General features: G+C 48.0%; 1 protein-coding gene across 3 annotated transcripts in view; it reads right to left on the bottom strand.

Moving 5' to 3' along the window:
* Positions 1–27,576, bottom strand: part of ASAP3 (ArfGAP with SH3 domain, ankyrin repeat and PH domain 3) — a 127,964-nt gene that overhangs the window by 62,851 nt on the left and 37,537 nt on the right. For 2 of the 3 annotated variants that reach the window (XM_089478964.1, XM_089478963.1), the window contains exons 7-9: positions 1,471–1,556; positions 1,155–1,230; positions 479–565 (exon numbers count right to left, since the gene is read on the bottom strand). The exons of the other annotated variant lie outside the window; for it this stretch is intronic. In XM_089478964.1, the coding sequence (XP_089335090.1) occupies positions 479–565; positions 1,155–1,230; positions 1,471–1,556 (249 nt within the window). The remainder of the gene's footprint in view (positions 1–478; positions 566–1,154; positions 1,231–1,470; positions 1,557–27,576) is intronic. 3 annotated transcript variants of the gene reach the window in all.

A 27,576-nucleotide genomic window follows, 5' to 3' on the forward strand; every position in this document is an offset into this window, starting at 1 on the left:
CCGGTGCCGCTGGTTGCTGCGTCCGGGAACCGCAGCGGACAAACCACGCGGCTCCCGGACACAACAAACAGAAGCCGCAAAAAGCAGATTCTTTTTGTGCCCTGGAAGTGGTGCCATGAGTCGCTAGTCGCGCACTCAGGGTGTTACTTCTGTTGCGCGATGTGCGGATGCTAGGTGTCCACGACGTCAAGATGGCGGTGCCCATGTAGAATGGGCGCCGCCATTTTGTATGTCCCCAGGACGTACTAGGGTTAGGGGCATCCGGAATGGACACCCTCTCCTAACCCTAGTACATCCTGGGGATGTACTTTACACCCGTGTGGAACGAGCCTATGATTCTAATTAACCAACTATGTGTTCTTGAATGGAGTAAAAGAACCAGAATAAAACAAAAGCTGATCTACATTGGATCAGAGTGTCTCTTGCTGGCCCTAGCTGTTTCTTGCATCCCCCCAGTGAATGCTGACAGAAAGCTCACCCCCTTGTTCTCCAACTGCAAGATGCCTCGGAGGGAATCGCGGATTTGAGTAAGCTGCTTCACCTCCTCTTCCTTAGCCTGACGAAGCTGGAAAGAGAGGAAGATGCTATCACACAAATCAGTCAGTCACAACAATGATTTAACAAAAGTCTGAGGGGCTCTGCATTGAGCAGCATTGTGGTATTAGGCCCAGACTGTTAACGAGTACAAATAAAATCAGGATTTACACTGACCCAACTTGTAAAATTACACAAGTTTTGGGATAACACAAAACATTTCCATCAGGAAGAATGGAAACTGAAGACGTGAGACTTTCTATTAGCATCCCTAATAGGGGTATTGTGTAAACTGGTTTTTATTTATACAGCAGCATCAGAGTCAACAGCAAATACAATTGTATGTTTATTTTATTACAAATACACCATTAAATTGTAAAAATACTACAAATATTTTAACACATAAATCTTTGAATTTGTTTGAATATGCTAACTCAGGAAATGTTATTTAGAGGTCTGGAAATTCATTTTCCAGTTCTACTTTTTCCAAAATATGTATACCACTGCTTGCAACCTGTTCTTTGCTCTATAAAGTAAACCAATGGCTAATTCAAAAGTCCAAAGTGTAGTTAATAATCATTTGGAAATGCATTAACAAGAAAGACCCATTATTGACTTACTGCATGTAAAGACGCAGCTAGCTTCTCGATGAATGGGTACAGGTTCTGAGATGCCTTATAGCCATCGTGGAAAAAACTGGAAGCGGAATTTTTTTAATCCCCAAAGAAATATTTAGAAACAGAAAGGGGAGGAGACAAATTGTGAAGTTAGTTTGTATTGCCACAGAAACATGTACAAGCTGAATTTTGTATCACATTTGAAGCAACCTCAGGAGCTGCAGCAAATATGGATGATCAACCCTCGTTTAGAAACCTCTCACAGAAGTGATGCAGGCATTGGCAGCAAACGCCAAACTAGACTTTCACTTCAACTTACTTGTGTTGTGCATGATAAAACTTGATAAGGCTCTGCAGAAAGTCTGGTCCTTGCTTCGTTTGGCTTTCATTCGCTTTTAAAAAGTACTGTAAAGAGGAAAAGATGAAAACTCAGAAGATGATCTAATTTGGGACCCCCACCAACATCTACAGCACCCCCTCTCCATATTGTTGCTGGGAACGCACTACAACAGCTTCAGAGTGTTTAAAATGTTGGTTTGGAGTATCCAATTTTTGCAGTTTTTTGCCTCCCACAAAGACCAAAACATAACTGGGAGTTACACATCACTTCTGGTCACCCAAAACAGTGCATCTTGCAGCCTTTCAGTGGTGGAGCTGGGACTTCCTGGTTGTGATGGCGGATCGACAAGACGTGCTCTGAGGTAGCTCTCGGAGAAGCAGTCTGCAAAACATGGTGACGGGGCTGACGAAAGTTGGTCGAACCCCCTTCTGAAAAAGGGGGGGGGGGGTCGGACGGGCTCTACTGTGACCCTGTGCCTCAAAGGAGACTGTGAGCTGAAGAACATCAGTAACTCCTTTCTCAAAGAGAGCAGGTCGAAGAGTTTCCGCGGCTGTGTTTCTTTTGCTGTGCTTTATGCATGAAGAGACGCCAGCAACTTTTTAAAGCGTCAAGGTGTCTGGAAAGTTTGTTTGTTTATCTATTGGAGTTCACGGAGGTGGTTGAGCGGGATATCATTAATACTGTTTGAAGCCCCTACTTGTAGATGAAAGGACGCTGCTTAATTTGGAGTTGTGAACTGAGAAGAAGCGTTGTCTTGGCTTTATTTATATAATTTAAGAAAGAAGTAGTTTAAAAGATCAAAGGAGGACTGTAAGACATTGCTGAACTTTTCCCTTGGAAATAATATATTTAGATTTGGGCTATTACGTTGTGGTTTACTATCTTAACTTTTGAAGAAAGCCTTATAGAAGAAAAGAATTAATACTACATGCTAATTCTGGATCCAATTAAGCAGCTGTGACATGCAGCCGTGTTGAACGGGAGGAGTGAGCCACTACAGCTGGAAGCAATTATAAACCTGCTCAGTAGCTGGAGTGCTTTGCCTTCGTTGGGAAAATTTACAACGGAATTGATAAAACGGAGGGGAGTGATTTGAAGATAGTTAAATGGATACAAGAAAGAAAACTCAGTTGGGAAAAACCTTAGTGCCGCAACCAGTAAGGAGACCATCTATTGAACAACCCCTGATCCCCGGAGAAGGTAATCCCAATATGCTGGAGGAAATAAAAAAAATTGTTCAGGACTTAAGTGAGAAAATGACAAACCTCTCAGCAGATATGACATCTTTTAAAGCAGAAATAAGAGCTGAGATCCGTGCAGATCTTAAGGACATTAGTAAATCTATGGATAAAACTATGGGAGAGTTATCCAAAATGAGAAAAGATATAGACAAGATGAAAGAAACATGTGGGACATATGATAGAAGGATTGAAGAAATAAGTGAAAATCAGAAATCACAGATGATTGAGACTTTGAAATGGGAATGCAAAGCTAGAGAAAAATCTGTGAAAATCAGAGGTTTAAAAGAGATGGAAGGAGAAAATCTGATGGAGTCTTTGGTTCCCATTTTAGCTGAATTTTTACAATGCAATGCACAGATATTTTCCTTGGGTATTGACCGAATATTTAGACTGAACTCTATTGTTGCGAAGCAAAAAAAAAAATCCCAAGAGATGTCGTTATTGTTTTTTTGAGAAAATATTCTAGGGACCTCCTACTGAAAAGGCATAATGAAACCCCATTAGAAGTGGACGCACAGAGTCTTCAAATTTTCAAGGATGTGCCAGCTAAGGTGCTGAGACAAAGAAAGGAATACCAATTTTTGACCTTACAACTCAGGAAAATTAACATCCCATACAGGTGGACGTTTCCAGAAGGCTTAATTTTTTGGTTTAAGAAAAAACGTTTCGAGGTAAAAACAGTAGAGGAAGCAAGAAGGTTGATGCATACTCTCTTTAAAAGTCAGAAAAAGGACTCAAATCAAGAAACATTGGGTACAGATCTTGGAAGGAAAGAGCTGGGAGAATACAATCTGCGATATAATAGACGAAAAATCATAGCTGATAATTATAAAAAATTGGCAACGGTAGAGGGTTTGCGAGAAAGCTTTTCTTTGGCTCCTTTGGAATGTGCTTCCAAAGGAGGTGCGTCGCTGGAAGAAAGAATCGATCCTGACTTGAACGAAAAGGAGCCAGAAATGGACAAAGATAATGAGGAGAGGAATGATTTGGATTTGTTAAATTTGGAGGGAGTGGATCGAATGGTGGATAATGTTGAGTTAGAAGACAAAGATAACCTTACAAAACCTCATGAGTAAGAGATTAAAATTTTTCTCTTGGAATGTGCAGGGAATTAATAGAGTTGTTAAACGTAAGAAAGTATTTCAATTTGTGTCAAAATCAAAATATGATGTATTATGCTTTCAGGAAACTCGCATAAAGAAGGATGAGATTAATTACTTAAAAAATTATAAATTAGGTCAGCATTTTGCTTCGGATAATTCGAAAAGGAAAAGAGGAGTAGTCCTCTATATAAATAATAATTGGGATGCAACAGAAATTCTGAACGATACAGAGGGGCACTATATTGGAGTTATAGTCAATATACAGGATCAAAAAACTTTGATTTTGGGGATTTATTCTCCTATTGTTAACAAAGAAGGATTCTATCAAAAGTTGCTAAATAAGATTAAAAATATTAGTTTCGATGCGGCCATTCTCATGGGAGATTGGAATGCAGTATGTGAACCTCAAATAGATAGGGCCTCTACTCGGGCAATTAAGCCCAAGCAAGGAAAATTACCCAAAGGTTTTTTTGATTTAATGGATTTTTGTGGACTGGTAGATATTTGGAGATTAAGAAACCCTGAGGTTAAAGACTTTACCTTTTATTCCCATGTACACTCTTCATGGGCAAGGTTAGATATGTTTATGATTTCATCTAATCTCAGTTCCAGAGTTAAGGAGGTAAACATGTCATCTAATTTATCTCAGACCATAAGTCCATAAATATGGAATTATCCTTGGGGGTGTGTAAATATAATTGGAGATTAAACAGAAACTTGATTCAGGATGAGAGAATTGTTAAAGAGGCAAAACGTGAGCTTGATTATTATTTTCGAGAAAATGTAGATGGCGAAACAGCAATAGATATCGTTTGGGATGCTTCGAAAGCGGTGTTAAGAGGTCTCTTTATTAAGAAAGGTGCGGAATATAAAAAAGCTAGAGACAAGGAATTGTCTGACCTTCAAATGCAATTGCAAACTAAGGAGAAGGAATTGATGAGGGATAAGGACAGGTTGCTTACCTGTAACGGTATTTCTTCGAGTGGTCATCTGCGAATACATACAAATGGGTTGTACTGCGCCTGCGCAGTGCCTTCGGAAACTTCTGGAATCACTAGGCAAAGTACACTTTGCAACATGTTGAAACTTTTTGGCGGTAACCCCGCCCATCCCCTATAAAGCCTCCGTTCCCGCTCTTTTCCCCAGTTCCGCAATTTTCCGCCGTGTAGGCGACAAAAAAGAGCCAATCAGAGCAGGACACTGAGGGGAGGATGGGCGGGATTTGTATGTATTCGCAGATGACCACTCGAAGAAATACCGTTACAGGTAAGCAACCTGTCCTTCTTCTTCGTGGTCTCTGCGAATCATACAAATGGGTTGAGACTGGCAAGCTAAGGTCAGTGGGGGCGGGAGTGTCATGATATCCCAGTGAAACAACAAGTTAATGGTCAATAAAGGATAACTGAACACAAGTATAAGAGTTGATGGTTTGTTTATATACTTGCAAAAAAACCCACCTCATAAACAGCCCAAACAAGGGCCTCCAACACCAAGCATTGAGTCCTTCGAGCATGTTTAAACTTATGCTGTCGGTATGGAACACAGTAGACAGCTAACATAATCAATGTAGACCTGATACCAACACAGCCCTTCCGAAAGCTGCGTCCCTCTTGGCTCTAGTGTCCAACCTGTAGTGTTTAATAAAAGTTAAAGGTTGAGACCAAACAGCAGCCTTACAAATATCGTCCAAAGGAATACCCGACAGGAAGGCAGAAGAGGCCGCTACCGCCCTTGTGGCATGGGAGCGAATCCTGGTCGGCAATGGCTTGCCCAAAAGCTCATAAGATAGGGCAATAGTACTAGAAACCCACTTAGAGAGTCTCTGAGCCGACACGGGCAGTCCTCTCTTCGGTCCCGAGTAGCACTGGAACAGTCTGTCAGAGCGGCTCGAGTACCTAGTTCTGTCCAGGTAAAAGGCTAGGGCCCTACGAACGTCCAGGGAATGGAGGGCCCTCTCGGTGTTGGTAGTCGGGCTCGGTGCCAGGGTAGGTAAAACAATATCCTGGCACATATGGAAGGTGGAAACAACCTTGGGCAAGAAGGTAATATCTGTCCTGAGAACTACCTTGTCCAAGTGAAATCTAAGGAAGGGCTGGTCCCGGCGTAAGGCACAAAGCTCGCCCGCACGGCGGGCAGAAGTGATAGCCACCAGAAATACCGTTTTCCAAGTTAAAAGTCTAATGTCAGTGGTGGCTAAAGGCTCAAATGGTTTAGACTGTAAGGCCCCCAACACCGTCTCGAGGCTCCAAGCCGGAGTCGGCAAAGATACCTGAGGGTGTAAGTTATTGCATCCCCTCAGGAATCCTTTGACCAGGGGGTCCTTAAAAAAAGAGGGCTTGCCGTCAAACTGGAAAGAAGAGCAGATAGCGGACAGGTAGCACTTAACAGACGTGATACAGAGGCCCGCGTCAATCAGGGACATCAGGAATTCCAGGACCACCGGTGTAGTCACCTGGTCAAGGGAGAGGTGTCTGTCAGACAGGAACCGAAGAAATCTGTTCCACTTAAGTCTATAGGACTTTTGGGTGGCCGGTTTTCGGGCAGCCAAGATGACATTCCGTACCGAGACCGGTAGCTGGGCTAGGGACGGATTCTCCATGCCACCAGGGGAAGGGCCTCGATGTCCGGATGTCGAACCCGTCCTCGTTGAACCGTGAGGAGATCTGGCCTGGGCTCGAGCCGGAGAAAATTGGCTCGGGAGAGGTGAAGAAGGCAAGGAAACCAGGGCTGTCCCGGCCACCACGGCGTGATCAGGATCGCGTCGGCTGCATCCGAGACCATCTTGGAGACCGTCCTGGTGATCAACGGGAAGGGGGGAAAGGCGTAGAGTGCTATCCCCGACCATCGGAACCCGAACGCATCCCCGAGGGAGTCGTCGTCCGGCGTCCGGGAGCAGAACTGGGGACAATGGGAGTTGTACACGGTTGCAAACAGGTCTGTGGGATTCCCCATCGGGCAAAGAGGTCGTGTACAGTCTCTGGGTGGAGCCTCCACTCGTGGCATGACGAGGGGGACCTGCTTAGTAGGTCCGCATGCGGGTTCTGTGTGCCAGGTAAGTGTACTGCTTGAAGCAAAATGTCCCGGGCGATGCACCAGTCCCAAAGTCGGAGCGTGATGTCTAGGAGGGTGCGCGACCTGGTGCCTCCTTGTTTGTTCAGGTAGTACATCACCGTGGTGTTGTCTGTCCTGAGTTGGATGACCTTCCCCAACAGTGAGGACTCGAAAGCTTTTAGGGCCTTTTCCACCGCCAACAGTTCTAGCGCGTTGATGTGGAGTGCCCTCTCGTCTAGGGACCAGATGCCCTTGGCCCACAGGTCTAGGGTGTGGGCGCCCCATCCTTCTTCTGATGCATCCGTGGTCAACACCAACTCTGGCTGGGGCGGCGAAAAGGGCATGCCGACGCAGACGTTCCGGCAGTCGAGCCACCAACGGAGGGAGCGTATGACTGGTCTTGGTACGGTGAGTCTGCGGGAAGGGGGGTCCCTTTCCAGGTCGAAGACCGACAGGAACCACGACTGGAGCGGTCGAGAACGAAGTCTTGCCCACGGAGTGACGAATGTTGTTGATGCCATGTGGCCCAAAGCCACCTGGACGTCCCTGGCCATAACCCGCCTTCGGGTGGTGCACCTGCTGACGGCTCGGCACAAGGCCTGGAAACGGTCCGGGGGCAGGTATGCCGTACAACTGTCTGAGTCGAGGATGGACCCGATGAACCTTATCTGCCTGGTGGGAAGCAGTTGGGATTTTTCGAGATTGACCACCAGTCCCAGGTCCCGTAAGAGTTCGAGTGCCTCTGAGGTGTGCCGTTGCAGCTCTTGACGTGAAGGGGCCACGAAGAGCCAGTCGTCCAGATACGGGAAGACCCTCATGCCGCGGCGATGTAGGTGAGCTATCACGGGCGCCATGCACTTGGTGAAGATGCGAGGAGCTGTAGATAGGCCGAAGGGGAGGACGTTGTATCTGTAGGCGTCCGTCCCGATGGCGAACGCCAGAAACCTGCGGTGGGACTCTTGGATGCTGACATGGAAATAAGCGTCCTTTAAGTCGATAGTGGCAAACCACAGGTCCTGCTGCAACAGAGGTAAAATAGAAGCAAGCGTTACCATCCGAAAACGGCGATAAGACAGGTAAGCATTCAATTGTCTAAGGTCCAATATAGGCCTGATTCCTCCGTCAGGCTTCGGGACCGTAAAATAACGGGAGAAGAAGCATCTAGGAATGTCGACGGGATCGACAGTGGAGATGGCGCCTTTGGCGAGAAGGGTGCGTACTTCGTCGAGAAGGGTGTCTGAGGGGTGTGTGGACAGGATAGCTCCAGTTGGTGGGAGCTCTTCAAATTCAAGGGCATAACCCCTACAGACGATGGTGAGGGCCCAAGAATTGGTGGTGATTGCGGCCCAGGTGTTAGAAAAAGGCCTCAGTCTGTCCAGGAAGGAAGGGACAGGAGAAACGATGGAGTACGCTGCGTCCCCTCAGTTTCTCTTCTTACTTGGGTCCGAATCTTGCCTCCTATAATTCTTTTTGTATTTGGGCCCCGACCGACGGCCCGAGGAGGAGGAAGACTGGGACGGAAAGCGCTGTCTGGCCTGATCCTGGCGCTGGAAAGGCCGATCCTGTTGGTAGGGCCTCTGGCCCTGGCCATACCACTGGCGTACAGCAGTGAAGCGCTTGCGAGAAGATGACTGGGGGGAAGAAGACATACCGTGCTTCTTAGCCGCGGTCCTCATCCTATAATTGAAATTAAGCTTCTCGTCGGTCTCGCGATGGAAGAGGCCGTCCTCGTCGAAGGGCATGTCCTCGATGGTGGAGCGAGCATTTTGGTTTAGGTCCGAAGACCATAGCCAGGCATGTCTGCGGAGCGCTATGGCAGCCGCCATAGACTTAGCGGAACAGTCAGTGGCATGTCTGGCTGAGGTGATGAGCCACCCTCCAATCGAGTGGGCCTCGTCACGAACCTCCGATAGGATAGCCTGGGACTCGTCAGGTAAGTCCGGTATGAGAGGGGAGACTTTTTCCATGAGCCACTGGATGTACGCGCCCATGCATGCATTGTAATTTGCCACTCTCATGCCCAACGCCGAAGAGAAGTAAGCCTTTTTAGCGAAGGCGTCGATCTTCTTGACCTCCTTGTCCGAGGGCATTAGGGAAGCCTTCGGGGTGGACGCACGTTGCGAGCCCTCAACAATGGCTGAATTTTGCTTGGGGTGGCCAAACAGCCAAGACGGGTTGGACGGTGAGATCCTATAGAGGGACTCGATCTTTCTGTTGTTAGATGACGTGGATGCAGGGGCCTCCCAAGAGCGCCTGGCCAACTTCTCTAAGGAGGGAAGAAGAGGTATTGCTGGTGGGGTAGGCAGTCTACCATGGACTCGTCTCTCGATCGGGTCCGACGCTTCCTCCTCGGTCTGAGAGATTTTAATGTCCAGAGCATTGCTCATTTTAATAACGTGCTCCGCAAAGGTTCGGACGTCATCGGACGGGGAAACTGCACCCGGCTGGGCAAAATCCTGGTTGACCGACTGATAGCCATCGTCCCGGGAAGAGAGTGACTCGTGTCTTGGACGATAACGGACCTGGGAAGATGCCTCCTCATCCGACTCGAGGTTCACGACGTCCGGGTCAGTAGTGGTTGCCACGCGACAGGGTGAAAACGCCGATACCCTGGAGGGTCTAGAAGGACAGGTTGCTTACCTGTAACGGTATTTCTTCGAGTGGTCATCTGCGAATACATACAAATGGGTTTCACTGCGCCTGCGCAGTGCTGTTCGGAACCTACTGGAATCACTGGGCAGAGTTTACTCTGCAACATATTGAAACTTTTTGGCGGTAACTCCGCCCACCCGTTATAAGGCCCCTGCCTTCCCGCTCTTTTCCCCAGTTCCGCAATTTTTCCGCCAAGCAGGCGAAGGAAGAGAGCCAATGAGAGCAGGACACTGAGGGGATGGACGGATGGGATTTGTATGTATTCGCAGATGACCACTCGAAGAAATACCGTTACAGGCAAGCAACCTCTCCTTCTTCTTCGTGGTCTCTGCGAATCATACAAATGGGTTTAGACTGACAAGCTTAGGTATGTGGCGGAGGGAGTGTCCTGAGACCAAAGCTATGGTAAACCAAAGGTATATTTATTACAAATAAACACCTTGAACCATAAAGAGTCAGTCTTTTGTTCATGCACAGACAAATTAGCAATAAGTTTGCTGAACCTGAGAAGGGAACAGAGGTCATGCAAGACCGATCCCATAAGACTTGTGCAAATCAACATTCAACAGTATAAACAGTGTAAACTGTATAACACAAATATATCAGTAGTGCAATCAATGCAACCCCGAGACCAACACAGCCCTCCCGAAAGCTGCGTCTCGGATGGCCCTGGTGTCCAACCTGTAATGCTTAATAAAGGTGAGGGGTTGGGACCAGACAGCAGCCTTACAGACATCCTCCAAAGGAATCCCAGACAGGAATGCTGAGGATGCCGCCACAGCTCTTGTGGAATGTGACCGAACCCTGCCAGGGAGAGGTTTGCCCAGCAGTTCATAGCAGAGGTGGATGGTACTAGCCACCCATTTAGAGAACCTCTGCGTAGACACGGGCAACCCCTTCTTCGGTTCCGAGTAGCATTGAAAGAGTCTCTCGGACCGGCTGGAGGCAGCAGTTCTGTCCAGGTAAAACACCAGCGCCCTCCTGACATCAAGGGAGTGCAGGCGTCGCTCCTCATCCGACATCGGATCGGATGCTAGAGTGGGCAACACAATGTCCTGGCACATGTGGAAAGCAGACACCACCTTCGGCAAGAAGGTGATGTCCATACGGAGGACCACCTTGTCCTTGTGGAACCTCAGGAATGGTTGGTCCCTCCGTAAGGCACAGAGTTCGCCCGCACGACGGGCAGAGGTGATGGCCACAAGGAAAGCGGTTTTCCAAGTCAACAGTCTCAAGTCCGCTGTGGCCATGGGTTCAAAGGGCTTGGATTGGAGAGCGGACAGTACCGACTCCAAACTCCAAGCCGGTGTTGGTACCGACACAGGAGGATATAGGTTGGCACAACCCTTCAGAAAGCCCTTCACCAAGGGATCCTTAAAGAAAGACACCCTCCCCCCGAACTGATATTTAGCACAAATGGCAGAAAGGTAGCCTTTGATGGATGTGAGGGACAGCCCTCCGTCCAAAAGCGCCATCAAAAACTCCAGCACCACTGGAGTGGAAACCTGTGTAGGAGACAAGCCCTTCTGGTCAAGGAAGAGGCAAAATCTCCTCCATTTCAGGGCATAAGAACGCTGGGTGGAAGGTTTTCTGGCAGCCAGGATCACCGTCCTAACCGATTCAGGCAAGGCGGTCAGGGCCGGATCTTCCAGGCCACCAGCGGCAGGCTCTCGATGTCCGGGTGGAGAATTCGTCCGTCCTGGATCGACAGCAGGTCCGGACGCGGGTCGAGACGGAGGAAGCATCTCCCGGAGAGGTGGAGAAGGGATGCGAACCACGGTTGTCTCGGCCACCACGGGGTGATCAGGATCGCCTGCGAGCGGTCCGTTGTCATTTTGGACACCACCCTGACGATAAGAGGGAACGGAGGGAAGGCGTAGAGGAGCTCCCCCGTCCAAAGGAAAGCGAATGCGTCTCCAAGGGATCCGTCGAATCGCTTCCTGGAGCAGAACTGGGGACAGTGGCTGTTCCAGCTGGTCGCGAAGAGGTCGATCCGGGGGGTTCCCCACCGATCGAAGAGGTCGCGGACCGTCTCGGGATGGAGCCTCCACTCGTGGCATACCGATGGAGATCTGCTGAGGCGGTCTGCCAGCTCGTTGCCCTCCCCGGGAAGGTGAATCGCCTGGAGGAGGACACGTCTTTGGATGCACCAATCCCAGATGCGGAGCGTGAGGTCGAGCAGGGTCCTGGACCTGGTACCACCTTGCTTGTTGATGTAGTACATCACGGTGGTGTTGTCCGTTCTCAGGAGGACCACTCTTCCTGAGACAGCAAACTCGAATGCCCTCAAAGCCTTCTCCACTGCAAGCATCTCCAAAGCGTTGATGTGGAGGAGCTTGTCTTGTGCGGACCACCTGTCCTTGATGACAAGGTCGAGCAGGTGGGCGCCCCATCCCTCCAGGGATGCATCGGTTGTCAGCGTCAGCTGTGTCTGGGGCTGATGGAAAGGCATCCAGGCGCAGACGTTGGAGCCGTCTAGCCACCATCTGAGGGAAGCGGCTATAGGTCTGGGTACCGTGAGCCACTTTGAAGGTGGGTCCTCCAACGGAAAGAAGACGGAGAGGAACCAGGATTGGAGAGGACGAAGACGCAGTCTCGCCCAGGGGGTGACGAATGTCGTCGATGCCATGTGGCCCAGGGCGACTTGGACGTCTCTGGCTCTTATCCTTCTGTGTGAGATGCACGGCCTGAGGGACGTAGCCAGGGCCTGAAACCGGTCCGGAGGAAGGAAGGCTAGGCAGTTGTCGGAGTCGAGGATGGCCCCGATGAACTTGACCTGTCTGGTCGGCGTAAAGTGGGACTTTTCCTTGTTGACCACCAGCCCGAGGGAATCGAAGAGGTGCAAGGCGAATGAGACCGCCTCGTGTAGCTCTTCCTGGGATTCGGCTGCAAACAGCCAGTCGTCCAGGTAGGGAAAAACCAAGAAGCCCTTCTGATGAAGGTATGCCACCACCGGTGCCATGCACTTCGTGAAGACTCATGGGGCCGTGGCCAAGCCGAACGGGAGCACGTTGTAGTGGTACGAGTCGGAGCCGACAGCGAAGGCGAGGAATCTCCGGTGGGATTCTCGGATCCCGATGTGGAAATAGGCGTCCTTCAGGTCGACAGTCGCGAACCACAGGCCCTGGTGGAGGAGAGGCAGAATGGAGGCCAAGGTTACCATTCGGAAGCGACGGTAGTTCAAAAAGAAGTTCACTTGTCTCAAATCCAGGATGGGCCTAACGCCACCATCTGCTTTAGGTACGGTGAAGTACCTGGAGAAAAAGGCCCCAGGATGTTGGTCGGGCGGCAAAGGGGAGATTGCCCCCTTACAAAGCAAGGTGCGCACTTCGTCGAGAAGGGTGTCCGAGGGGGGAGTGGACATGAAGGCTCCAGTTGGAGGGAGCTCTTGGAACTCGAGGGCATAACCCCTACGGACGATGTTAAGAACCCACAAGTCCGATGTTATAGAAGCCCAGGCGTTAACATAGGGCCTCAAGATGTCCAAAAAGAAGAGGGGTGAAGGGGAGACGAAGCGCGCTGCGTCCCTTCAGGCTCTCTTCTTCCCCTGGTCGGTATCCTGCCGGCGGGACTTGCGGTACCGAGGCGGGAAGGTGCGACGGCCAGAGGAGGAGGAAGACTGCGAAGGGAAGCGCTGTCTCTGAGAGCCTTGGTGCTGGGGCTGTCGGTCCCGGGAGAAGGTCCCTTGTGACTGACCTTGCGGCTGCCACGGGCGCTGTCGCTTCCGGAACGGAGAAGCCGGTGCGGAGGACATGCCGTGCTTCTTCGCCGCCGCCTTCATCCTGAACTTGCGGTTCAGGCGGTCGTCGGTCTCGGCGTGGAAGAGGCCGGTCCCGTTGAGCGGCATGTCCTCAATGGCCGCTCTAACCGTCGGGTTGAGGTCGGAGGCCCTGAGCCACGCGTGGCGCCGAAGAGCCATGGCAGCTGACATGGACCTCCCGGAGCAGTCCGCCATGTTCCTGGAAGTGGTGATTAGCCAGCTTCCGATGGAGTGCGCCTCGTCTCTGATCTCCACCAGCTGCCTCTGGATGTCATCTGGGACGTCCGGAACCATGGGAGAGATCCGTTCCATGAGGGTTTGGATGTAGGCCCCCATGCAGGCGGTGTAGTTGGCGGCCTTGACCCCAAGAGCCGAAGCCGAGTAAGCCTTTTTTGCCAGTCCATCAATTTTCTTTGCCTCTTTGTCGACAGGGGAAGTAGCCTGCTTCGGAACGAAGCTGTGCTGGGCTCCCTCCACAATGGCCGAGTTTGGTCTGGGGTGTTCTGCCAACCAGGAGCAACTCGCCGGGGCGACCCTATAGAGGGATTGGACCTTGCGGGAGGGTGCCGATAGGGCGGCCGGAGCATCCCAGGACCTTTTCACGATGGTCTGGAGAGAAGGAAGGAGAGGAAGGCATGGCGGAGTGGGGACCCGTCCATGCACCCTACGCTCGACCGGGTCCTCTGCGTCAACCCCCGCGGCTGCGAGCTCGATGTCAAGGGCCCGTGACATCCTGACCACGTGCTCTGTGAAGGCCCTGACGTCGTCCGACGGCGAAGACGGCCCTGGGTTGTGCATCCTCTGAGGGGAGGCCGAACCCGAGAGGACATCCTCGTCCGAGGGTGCCTCCGAAGGTGGTAGCGGTTCGTCCTCAGAATCCAGGTCGGAGGAGAGGGGGTCCGTCACCCTGACCTGGGATCTCGGGCGGGCGAAGTCCACTGACGATCGGGAGCGTCTGCGGGTAGAGGACGGCGACCTCTCACGAGTACGGAGTGGAGACGGCGACCTCTCGCGTCTACGGGACGGCGATGATGACCTCTCGTAGACCGACACGGTGGGAACCGATCTGGCCGGGTCGGCTCGGTCTACGGGGTGGGGGTTCAGCCTGGTGAACTCCCTCAGGGCTCTGTCCTCCGGCACCGACATGTAGTAGCGGCGCGACTGCACGTCGTAGAAGAGGTCCGGGATCCCCTGTATGTGGGCCAAGTGACCTTCATCATCGGTCGCCGGATGGGAAGGAGACTGATGATCAGGAGAGCGAGGGGCGTCATCCGTCCCGTGGATGAAGTCCAAGGCCGGGGGAGGCAGGGATGTAACCGGGGTGCCCTGGTCTACCGGCGTCGGCTCCTGGTATGGAGCTGGCAAGGCGGAGGCGCGGGCCTGTCTGGAGTGGGAGCGCTCCTTGTCCTTTGCCCTCGGCGGGTCGGTGGTGGGCCGATCCTTGGAGGGCTTGGCCTTTTTAGGGGCCGGATCACGGTCAGCCTTGTCATGGTGTCTCTTCTTCCCAGGCTTGGGAGTCTCCTCCGATGGGAAGAACGGGTTGTCCGGGAGGTCCAGGAGGACAGCAGTCGGTGTCGATGATGAAGGCCTCGGGGACCTTGCTCCTTGAACCGGTTCGGTATGCCCGCTAGGCATCGCATGCCGTGGTCCCTTGGATGCCTTGGAGGACGAAGGCGAGGCGAGATGGACCTCCGGTTTGGGAGCCTCCTTGGAACGGGGGCCCTCCGATCCCTCCTTTGGCTTGGAGGCCCGTTCGGTACCCTCAGTCCCCGATGGTTTATGGGGGCGCTTGGAGGGTTTGTCGGTGGCACTGGGCGGTTTGGAGTCACGGGCCACATCGGAGGTGGTGGAAGGAGTCCCGGCCGGGACACACACCACGCTGGGGACGGCGGCTCTCCCCGATCCCACGCTGGAGACACTTGCCCGAGAAGATGAAGCGGGGGGCGGCAGAGGCGGGACAGAAGAAGACCGCGGACCCCTTTCTTGCAATTTTCCCAGGGCAATCGCCGAAGTAAGCCGGGACTCACGGTTTTTCCGGGCCTGGGAAGAGAGGGATCTGCAGAGTGCGCAGGCCTTGGGGTCGTGGCTTGGGCCAAGGCAAAGCAGGCAGGTGGAGTGCGGGTCCTGAACGGGCATCTTGCCCTTGCAAATGTCGCACTTCTTGAAAGCCGCAGGCATTTCAAAGTCGCCAAGTCGATGGGAGATCCGAAAACGAGGTCAACAGCGAAGTTACCAGGGGCGGGAGACAAAGAATGGTCAAGATACAGTCCGAGGTCAAAAAACGAAAGTGATTCCAAGCAAGCAAAGCAAGCGAAGGTTCCTCTGAAGCAGCTAGCGCGGCGGAAAAAAGGAACTGGGGAAAAGAGCGGGAAGGCAGGGGCCTTATAACGGGTGGGCGGAGTTACCGCCAAAAAGTTTCAATATGTTGCAGAGTAAACTCTGCCCAGTGATTCCAGTAGGTTCCGAACAGCACTGCGCAGGCGCAGTGAAACCCATTTGTATGATTCGCAGAGACCACGAAGAAGAAGAGGCTCTTGGTCTGGGCCTCCGATCTCGGTGCTTGAGGAAGGACTCGACATCACCCTGAGGGACTAGTTTATAGTACCTGCCCGTTTCAGAGTCATAGTAATACTCAGGCTCAGGGTCTCTGGATGGGGACGGAGACACAACCCGACGTGTGCGGGTAGGCATCGGAGTCGGAGAGCGACGGTCATCCCTGGAGCCAGCAGGAGAAGCAGGTTCCGAGAGGAGTTGGACAGCCTCATCACAAGTGTGACGGAAAGTGGGTAAAGGTCGGGTTCCCAAGGCTAGATCGAGGGGACGATCTGCACGGTTGGTATCCGTGTCACGTGTCTTGGAGGTCGAGGTCCTTGCCCTCTTGGCCGCTAGGCGCGGATCTGATGGTCGGGAGTCGGTATCCGACAGCCTACGGTCGGCATCCGAGCGCCTGCGTACGGTGTCGGAGCGGACTTCGGAGCGAACCTGAGGAGTGCCCTCCGGGTCTCGTTCCAACGAATGGTGTCGTCTTGGTGCTCGATGGTCGTCATCCAAGGATGAAGAACGGGGTCTCTTAGATGAAACCTGGACTGCCGTTTGAGCTGGAGACTTAGTCGCTCCCGAAGACGTCAAGGTCTTGGTAGACGAAGGCCTCGAAGCGGAACCCGACTTCGGAGTGGTAGAAGTGGGTGCCTTCGGGACAGAGGACCTCGAGGCAGAGCCCTTATGGGAGCTCGAGTCCTTGTCGACGGTCCGGCTCTCCTTAGGGACCTTCTTATGTTTTTTGTCCTTCTTAGGAGGCTTGGAGACCTGTTCGGACGGCCCCTGGGACTCAGATGGAACATCCACGGCGAGGGCCGGCGGATCAACCGGTGGCGGCTGAGTCGGAGTCTCAGTAAGGGTCGGCAGGGGAGTCGCGGTCGAAGACGAAGCTCCCACAGAAGACATTGCCCCCGAAGTGAAGACTTTGGTATAAATCGCAGCCTTCAATCTGGTCTCCCGATTCTTCCTCGCTTGGGGAGTTAGAGACTTGCACAAAGCGCAAGAGGCTGGGACGTGAGTCTCCCCCAAACACAGAAGACAGGACGAATGGGGATCCTGGCCGGGAATCTTACCCCCACACACGGAGCACTTCTTAAAGGGCACCGATGGCATGATCCGAAGAGCGAAGTCAGACGGTCCGGTTGGTAACGAGCGAGGAAACAAGCCGAGGGAGAGACAAGCGCAAGGTCAAAAACAGTCCGGGGTCTTAACAGCCAAAATCAGTAAAAGGGCAAGGCAGAGAAGAGTCAAAAAACGGTCCGAGGTCAATTTTCCAGTGATTCCTTATCCGAGATAGAGAGCGAAGTTCCTAGTGGCAGCTAACGCGGCGGAAAAAAGGAACTGGGGAAAAGAGCGGGAACGGAGGCTTTATAGGGGATGGGCGGGGTTACCGCCAAAAAGTTTCAACATGTTGCAAAGTGTACTTTGCCTAGTGATTCCAGAAGTTTCCGAAGGCACTGCGCAGGCGCAGTACAACCCATTTGTATGATTCGCAGAGACCACGAAGAAGAAAGGTAACAAATGCATTATGGATGAATTGAAAATAATACGCAAACAGATCTCTATATTACTAACAGAACAAGTTAACAGAAAAATTAGATTTGATAAGCAAAAATTTTTCTACTCAGCAAACAAACCTGGAAAATTCTTAGCGTATAAACTGAGAAAGGAACAACGAAGAAGACAAATATTAAAGATAAGATATAAGGATACTGTTTGTACCAAACAAAAAGAGATAGAAAAAGCATTTATTAATTATTATTCCAATTTATTTAGGGAAGATAAGATCCCAGAGGAATTAATCAAAAAGTATTTGAACGGCAAAAACATTCGTAAAATCTCCCCGGAGCATTTGGAAATGCTTAACAGGGAAAATGTAGGCTATAAAATCTTCACAGCTGTCTTAGCCAATAGGCTTAAATCGGTTCTAAGAGATTATATTAACCCAGACCAAGTAGGCTTTTTACCTAATAGAAGGCTGAAAGATAATGTTAGACACGTACTAAACCTAATAGAATATCATGAGAAAAGTCGTGATAGACCATTAGCTTTAATTTTTGTTGATTATGAAAAAGCCTTTGATAGGGTTAGTTGGTGATTTTTGAAGGAGGCTTGTAATAAGATTGGGCTAGGGGATAATTTTGGATTTTGGATGGCTAATATTTATCAAAAACAATCAGCGAGTTTGATATTGAATGGAGAAAGGACAAAGGCAATTCAGATTTATAAAGGAACAAGGCAGGGCTGTCCCTTGTCGCCCTTGCTGTTCATTATATTGCTGGAGATTTTGAATGATGAGATTCGTAATGAGGATGAAATAAGAGGGGTTAAGATTAAAAGAAACGAGATGAAGCTGAGGGCATATGCAGACGATGTCGTCCTCTCCCTATCTAAACCAATGGATGATGTGGAAAAAGTTAATAAGATGTTAAAACAATTCGGAAATGTTTCGGGTTTGGTGGTTAATAAAGATAAGACCTCCATATTAACAGTGAATTTAAATAATGAAGAAAGAAAAGATTTGGCAACCCGGGTGGGATATAAAGTTGTGGACAAAGTTAAGTACTTGGGAATTTGGGTAACAAACAATAATTCGGAATTGTTTAAAAATAATTATGTGAAGGTGTGGCAAAGTATTAGGAAGGATTTAGATCGCTGGGATAAATTGGGATTATCCTGGATGGGAAGAATAGCTACAGTCAAGATGTCCGTGCTTCCCAAAATAATGTTTCTTTTTCAAACTATACCGATTTTGTTAAATGAACGACCTTTTCAAGAATGGAATAAGGACATCAGGAAATGTATCTGGAGTGGAAAAAGGCCAAGGGTTCGTTATAAAAATCTATGTAATGATGTAAAACGGGGAGGAATGGGGCTTCCAGATTTGAAGATTTATTTTTATGCGTGCTGTTTCGAATGGATAGTGGAGTGGTGTAAATTGGAAAAAAAACAGATTTTGAATATAGAATTAGCAGGGACTGTATTTGGCATACATGCTTTTATGTTTTATGATAAACTCAAAGCTAATAGCGATTTCTCAAATCATGTCATTAGAAAAGCACTTATTCGTGTATGGCTTAAATTTAAATGGATAATTTACTCTAAACTACCGATGTGGGTCTCGGTAAATGAGGCTTTTCACAGGAACGATGAGATATGTAGTAACCGATGGGTGACATATAAGGATCTTGTGACAATAGATAAAAGGACCAATACATTAATGTTTAAATCGCAAGACATGTTGGAAAATGAGGGTTTGCGTTTAAACTGGTTTCTGTATCGCCAAATTAAAGAAAGGTTTATGTTAGACAATAAGATGTGTGGTATAGACCCATTATCCTCAAATTTTGATAAAATCATTTTTGGTAAAAATGAGAAGAGGATTTCTAAATTTTATAGCTTTTTGTTGAAAATAGTCATGCATGAAGAGCTTGTGAAACCATCCATGATTAGATGGGCTCAAGATTTGGGTGAACCTTTGCCGTTAGCTCAATGGGAAAAAACGTGGGCTGTCAGAATTAGATATACTGCTTGCATAGCGCTAAAGGAGAATTATTACAAGATGCAGAATAGATGGCATCTTACTCCCTTGAAGCTTTCAAAGATACATAAAAATCAGAGTCCCAACTGTTGGAGGTGTGAGAAAGAACCAGGCTCCTTTATGCATATGTGGTGGTATTGTAAGCATGTCAAAAAATATTGGGTACAAATATATAATAAAATGCAACAAATTGTAAAAGTGAACTTTAAATTTGAAGCCAAACTTTTTTTGTTAAATATGATTTCAGATGATAAATTGGAAGACAAGCACGGAAAATTATTTTTTTATATGGTTTCAGCGGCTAGAATGATACTTGCATCCCATTGGAAAGGAGATGCAGAGCCTACTTGGAATGAATGGATCTTGAAACTTATAGATTTCATGGAATTGGACAAAGTTACCTGTTATGTTATGAACTTGAATTGGAACAAGGAGAAATTAATTTGGCATCCTTTGATCACGTTTATAAAATCAGAGAATTTGGTCCGTAATTTTATTGGATAATTTCATATTGTGTTATAAAGATTGTTAGAAGAAATATAGCAAAATGCGGGGAGATATAAACGCAAGACAAATTCATAAGGGGTAAAGTGTTTTTTTTTAATTAAATTGAGGATTGAATGATTAAATGTCTTTAAAATATGTGTAAAAGTTTTAATTTAAGTACAATCATGGATTACGCAAGTGCGGTGAATTTGATCTTTTTCTTTTTGTATTAAGGAAAATTGCTGGGCTAAATCATGTCTCAACCCCTCCGTATGAGGAAGTCATTATGTTCTTGTAGTAATGTTGTTATGGTATTTGTAGCGGTGGGTTTGTTTAGAGGGTGGTCAATGTTGAATGTATGTATTGCATTATATTGGTATTGTTATGAATGTTTTATGTAGTCATATATGTTTTTTATATATATGTATGGTAAACTTTAATAAAGATTAAAAAAAAAAAAAGTGGTGGAGCTAAACATTGGCTTCTGAAGCCAAACTGAAACTGTTTGCAACAGTGCCTTCAATATTTCACATCATTATCTGACCCTGCATATGACTTACAGGAAAAGAGATTCCACTTAAACATTAGGAAGAACATCCTCACAATAAGAGCTGTTTGACAGTGGAATATGCTGCCTGGGAATGTAATGGAGTCTCTTTCTTTGGAGATTTTTAATAGGTTTTAAAACAGAGGCTGAGCGGCCATCTGTCAGGACTGCTTTGACTGTGTCTTCCTGCATGGCAGGGGGTTGGGCTGGATGACCATTGTGATCTCTTCTAACTCTTCTAATTCTATGCCCTTAGAATCCACAAGCCTATTGAAATCAGCATTCTTGAAGTCCAGAGTGTGTTTGCCTTGCCCTTTCCTCTGTCTAACAAATCTCAAGAGGACATGGTCACTTACACACAAGGATCCCACTAATTCCAATCACTGATCAGTTCAGTTCTGTTGGTTAGGGCCAAATCCAAGATATTAAATTCCCTTGTTCCCTCCTCCACCTTCTGTGCAGTGGAAGTGTCTTTAATGCTTCTGGAGAATTTGCTGGATCTTCCATTCTTGGTAGAGTTTGACTTCAACAATTATTTGTTTGTTTGATTTATAGTCTACTGTTCTCCTTATATAGTATTCAAGGAGGCTATTCAATTGTTTGAAGTCTCCCATTGCTATAATCCTTTTCCTTTTTGAACTTGTTTTAGGAAGGCATCACCCAAGAAGTGACCAGTGGGGTCCCACAGGGCTACGTCCTGGGCCCAGTGCTATTCAACATCTTTATCAATGACTTGGATGACAGAATTGGGGGCATACTTATCAAATTTTCAGATGAAACCAAATTAGGAGGAATAGCTAATATTCCAGAGGACAGGATCAAAATTCAAAATGACCTGAATAGACTAGAAAGTTGGGCCAAAGCTAACAAAATGACATTCAACATGGAGAAATGTAAGGTACTGCATTTAGGGTGAAAAAACAAAATACACAGATATAGGATGGGGGACACCTGGCTGAACGAGAGACTTACTGGATTATTTCTGCAGTGCAGATGCAGCCTCAGTGAGTAGTCACATAATACCATCATGTATCTCTTCTTGTTCTAGCAACTGACAGAGTCGTTCTGCTCATATACACCTCTAAGATCATATCCAAAGAATCTTTTAAGGTCATCTCCATGTCTTCTAATGAGTGAGACTGTTTCCCTGTTCCTGTGCCTTCATCATGATTAAGAGGGGTGCCTGGAATCAACTGCTTAGTTCCAAATTTTCAATATGGTTCTTGATCATTCTGCTTCTGTCTTCCAAATGTTTGCCTCTTGTAATTTGGGAATCATCCCCCCTCGCCGGAACACGCACCTTGAATTGCCCTTTTGAGAGTATGCTCCACTCTTTCAAAAAAAAATATTTGATCAGTCATGATAAGATGAAGTGTAGATACAAGGGCCTCATGCTGTTGAACCTTCTCTTCCAACAAGGCAACTAGTTTGCCCTGCAGATCTTCAAGCAAGAGAACAAATTTGGCAAAGATGTTGCAGGCCACTGAACTAACTCTGTCATCATCCATATTCATCATCCTATCCAGGCAGTGACACAACTTTCCAGGCTGCCCCCTAAAAATCTGCCAGAAACACACAAAAGGGGAGAAATGCTTATTTTGTTCTACCATTTTGTTAAGCTCGAGAGAATGAGGTAGCTGCTATATAGAGTTGGTACTTTCATCCCCAACCGAGCCAATGATTCAGGAAATGCCCTGCCCACTTTAGACCATACACTCTGGGAGAGACACAGCTCAAGAAGACAAACAAAAGCATCCATGCAAGTCTGTAAACAGTGCAGGCAACCCTGACTCCAAAAACACAATTCTGGTCACGTTCCCACTTGCCTATAAAGTGGATCATGAAGCGAATTAAGAGGTGTCATTCCCACTGATGCCTAAATTAGTTCCTCAATGCCTCGGAATCGTTTCCACTGCGATTCGATTCAAAATCAAATTATATCGTATAATTTGAATTAGACGCCTATAAACCGGTTTTAAAAAATATGAGGGTCATTCAATAAATACTTAGCCTACAAAAGAAAAACGAAAATTTTGGAAAAGTGGCTATTTATTTTTCAATATAGTCTCCTTTTAGCTCGATACACTTGGCCCAGCGATGCTCCAACTTTTTCAACCCGTTCGAAAAATACGTTTTCCTGAGGTCTGCAAAATAGGCCTCCGTGGTGACGATGACCTCCTCATTCAACCCAAATCTTTTCCCGGCGAGTGACTTTTTCAGATTTGGAAACAAAAAGAAGTCACAGGGGGCCAAATCTGGAGAATACGGTGGATGGGGCAGCAATTCGTAGCCCAATTTGACCAATTTGGCCATGGCGACCGCAGAGGTGTGAGCCGGCGTGTTGTCGTGGTGGAACAGCACTTTTTTCTTCACCAAATGGGGCTGTTGTTTCTTCAATTCGGCATCGAATCGGCCCAATAAGTCGGCATAGTAGAGCCCCGTGACTGTTTTACCCTTCTCTAGGTAATCGATAAGGATCACATCTTGTGAATCCCAGAAAACGGTGGCCATCACCTTTCCGGCCGATAGAACAAGCACCTGGGCGTGGCTCATCAAAAACCGATGTGCGGCCACGAACAAACTCGTTGAACCAATTCTTGATGGTCGCCATCGAAGGAGAAGAGTCACCGTACACAGCATCCAAGCGCTCTTTGATTTCACTGCGCGTTTTCCCTTCCAAAAACAAGAATCGAATCACCGAACGATACTGCTCTTTTTCCATTTTTGTAAAACCAACCGATACGCTCGCTTCCAAAGGCTATCAAAACAAAACAAATGAAGGGAATTGACTGAAGCTTTGACAGTAGGCTTCTAAAAGAATGTACTGCACAATGGTAAAACTCTTTTGTAACAGCAGCGTCATCGGGCGGTGAGGCTAAGTACTTGTTGAATGACCCTCGTAGTAGGTTATAACGTGGGTTATTTTTGAAAGCGGGGTACGATTCACGGTATCCGAATAGGAACGCAAGGGTGTCTGATTCAGGAACCTGGAGATGGGAGGAGCAGCGCTCAAGGGGCTGGCCTGGGGGTATCACCCTTTTGTTCTCTTTCTGCATTGCCAGCACCATTTTCTTCAATTCGCATAGACTTTCCCCCGGTGGATTGCAACCTCCCCTCTGCTCCTCATTCATAGACCGATGTGTGAGGAGACCCACTGAACACTATTTTAAACTATTCTTTTTTCTTTTTTCGCCTCTGCCTGAGCGCCTGAGCAGCAGATGGGCTTTGCAGGACATGCCTGCTTGATCGCCCCCCAGACAGCCCAGGGAGCAATTGGGGAGGCAGAGGGATTTTTAGGAAAGGAGGCTCCTTCCAGAGGAACTATGGGATAGGCTTTGCAGGACATGCCTGCTTGATCGCCCCCCAGACAGCCCAGGGAGCAACGGGGAAGGCAAAGCGATTTTGGGGAATGGAGAGCCTGGACGTCCAGGGATCTGAGGGGGGGGGGATCGAGCCTTATTTTCTCTCTTCCCCAAGGATTCTCTCCCCAATAATGAAGCCCGCTGCCTTCTCCTCCTTGATCTGATTTGCCAAGCCTCCTTCTAGTCTAGGGAGACACAACAGAAGAGCTTTGGATGCAGCCGATTTTCATTGGCTGCCCCCCCAAAAAAACCCCAAGATTTTGTGACATCTGAAGCCTACGCACTTGATTGACAGCTTGTGGACACAAATGGGAATGGGGAGCAAGTTAATCCGCTTTAAAATAAAGCGATTTAAAATAAATGGGAACGAAAACAGGGTCTAAATGAATCAAGGTAATTTGCCCCTTTTGGTAATGGAAACGATGGAAAAAATTCAAATTATTCCCGTAACATAATCCGAATCAGAATCGCGCCAATATAATCCGTTTTATCTGCCAAGTGGGAACGCCTCCTTTGTCTCCTCAGGCAGTCTCCTCCTTCCATTATACTGTATTGATATATATGGGATGAATCTTCAGTGGAGAGCCAGCATGGTACAGTGGTTTGAGTGTTGGACTAGGACTCTGGAGATCAGGGTTCAAATCTTGGTTTAGCCATGTAAACCCACTGGATGACCTTGGGTAAGTCACACTCTCTCAGCCTTAGGGGATGACAATGGCAAAAACCCTCTGAAGAAACTTGCCAAGAAAATCTTGTGATAGAGTCACCTTAGGGTTGTTATAAGTTGTAAATGACTTGAAGGCACACAACAACAACAGCAAACTTTCAGTGGCTAAGTTTCACTTCTTAAATTTGTACAGAACAGAAAGGGAATGCAGAATTGTGCACATAAGTGAGCCAGACTCAGGAATTAGAGAGTGATCTAAGTGCTGGAAAAACGCTGGAAGTGGAGGCTGAATTGAAGCTGGAACTGAAGTTGAAGCAAAAATGGAAAAGTGGAGCAGACAGGCAAGAAGACCAACAAGAAGGAACCCAAGAAAGGAGTCAGAAGCAAAGAAATAGCTAGAATGTAAGGTTTATCTGTGAGAGAATCGTTTTGAGGGAAAGATAGCCAAAAGGCCTCTGCAAAGAACTGCTTGTTTGAAACCTGAGAGAAACACAACAGGAAAAGTGTAAGAGTTTCATTCCTTAGGGACTGAGTTAGAGGAATCCTCTTAATCATTGTTTGTTTTCTACACTGCTGGGATCGGACTTGATGAAACTATTTCCAAAACTTTTTGGGATGCATATATTACTCAAAAAGTAACCTTGGGAATTAGCTTGATAGAGGTTGGTAAACCAATTTATACCACAACAAAAACAACTGCAAAAACAGATTAAAAAGATATAGGATTTACATCAGACAAGAATGAATTAGGGGAAAAAAATCCAATGAAGAAAGAGGTCATATAGTGAAATACTATAAAATCCTAAAAGAAAGAGATTTACAAAATGAAGCAATATGGGGGGGGGGGGGGGGGGAGAAGAATGAGAGGAAAAAAAAGAAGGTAGAAGGAAAGTAAGGGTAAGGGAAAGAAGGAGGAGATGATATATAAGTATATAGTATATAAATACTGACAAGGGAAGAGAGGAAATAGGTTGTAAGTGATAGATAGAGTAAGGGGAAGGAAGGGGGGAAAGTAGAGGGAGGTGTATGGGGAAGGGAGAGGGGTGGGAGGGAAGGAAACTAAATGTGATAATTAATGTAGTAGGATTGGAAGAGGAAGAAATGTCAAGGTAAAAGCGAGAGAAGTATGCTTGATGTTTGAAATGTATGTAAATATGCGATAAGCTTTACCTTGCTTATATATATGTAAATGTATATAAATAGAAAAAAGAAAATGTAAAAAAGAAAAAAAGAAAAAAAAAGAAAATGAAGCAATTAAAAAAAACATGATAAAATGGGTTCAAAATATTGGGAAACCGATTGAATTAGAAGATTGGGAGAAGACGTGGAAGATCACTAATGAATATACATTATGTCAAGATTATAAAGAAAATTTTATCAAAATGATCCACCGGTGGTATATATCTCCCACAAACCTTAACAATATATATGTGTGTGTGTGTGTGTGTGTGTGTGAAACATAACATGCTGGAAATGCCAAAAACCAAAAGGTACATTTTTTCACTTATGGTGGGAATGCTGGGAAACGAGGAAATATTGGAAAGTAATTCACAATAAAATGGGAGAAATATTAGATATTAATTTACCATTCGATCCATTTAACTTTTTGTTAAACATGACATGTAGAATATGTTCCAAAGTAGGAAAAAAGACAGCTAGAATTGTACTATATATGATCACCTCAGCAAGTATCTTGTTTGTGTGATACTGGCAAAACAAAAAGATCCCATCGGAAGAAGACTGGTTAATTAAAGTGAGAGAGGCAATGAGTCTGGATGTGTTAACAGCTATGTTAAGGGGAAGATCAAAGATGAGTATAGAGGACGACTGGAATTGTTTAATACATTATGAGAACAAAACGGCTGATATATACAGTAGTTTAATAAGAGGAGAAAACTCACTATTCATTTAATTTGTATACATAAATTTACTAATTGCCAAGTATTGAGTGTTTATGTACAGATTCAACTTGTTGCTAGATACAACAGGCCAATATTTACTTTAGAACTAAATGAGGATAAAATAATTTTTAGTAAAATGGAGCCTATGGATATGAAGAAAAAAGTCTTTATGGCTTTACAGTGGATCCTCGGTATACGCGGGGGATCCGTTCCGGACCCCCCCGTGTATACCAAAATCCGCGTATGCTCAAAGCAGTATTCTGTCCAATGGCGGCGCACGTGCACGTGCGCCGCCATTGGACAGAAAAGTCCCCTTCCTCTTTCCCCTCCTTCCTAACCTCCCTCCCTCCCTCCCTCCCACCTACCTACCTACCTACCTAAACTAACCTACCTTCCCTCCCTCCCTCCCTCCCTCCCTCCCTCCCTCCTTACCTGTGTCGCCGCGCCGCTGCTGTCGCCGCCGCCGCTGAAAATGGCCCGGATGCAGCCTGGAGGTCTCTTGGCCTCCAGAAGCAGCACCCAGCCGTTTTGTGGCGGCGGAGGCCGAGGCCGCGAGGGAGAAGAGGCTTGGCCTCGTCCTCCTCGCGGTCTCGGTCTCCGCCACCGCAAAATGGCTGGCTGCTGCTTCTGGAGGCTAAGGGGCCTACAAGCTGCAGCCGGCTCTTTAAGAGAGGCGGCGACCAGGGAGGAGGAGGCCAGGCCCCGTTCTCCCTGGTCGCCGCCGCTGAGAAAGAGCCGGCTGCAGTCTGGAGGACAAGTGGCCCTTGTCCTCCAAGCTGCAGCCGGCTCTTTAAGAGAGGCGGCGACCAGGGAGGAGGAGGCCAGGCCCCGTTCTCCCTGGTTGCCGCCGCTCAGGAAGAGCTGGCTGCAGCCTGGAGGACAAGGGGCCCTTGTCCTCCAAGCTGCAGCCGGCTCTTTAAGAGAGGCGGCGACCAGGGAGGAGGAGGCCAGGCCCCGTTCTCCCTGGTCGCCGCCGCTCAGGAAGAGCTGGCTGCAGCCTGGAGGACAAGGGGCCCTTGTCCTCCAAGCTGCAGCTGGCTCTTTAAGAGAGGCGGCGACCAGGGAGGAGGAGGCCAGGCCCCGTTCTCCCTGGTTGCCACCGCTCAGGAAGAGCCGGCTGCAGCCTCGAGGACAAGGGGCCTCCAGGCCCAGCCGGCTCTCCTTCGGCGGCGGAGACCAGGAGAAAGGGGCCTGGCCTTGTCCTCCTGGTCGCCACTGCTGAGGAAGAGCCGGCTG

Source organism: Sceloporus occidentalis, unplaced genomic scaffold (assembly GCF_023333645.1).
Source record: "Sceloporus occidentalis isolate IW3139 unplaced genomic scaffold, rSceOcc1.0.p SCAF_13, whole genome shotgun sequence".
NCBI lineage: Eukaryota > Metazoa > Chordata > Lepidosauria > Squamata > Phrynosomatidae > Sceloporus > Sceloporus occidentalis.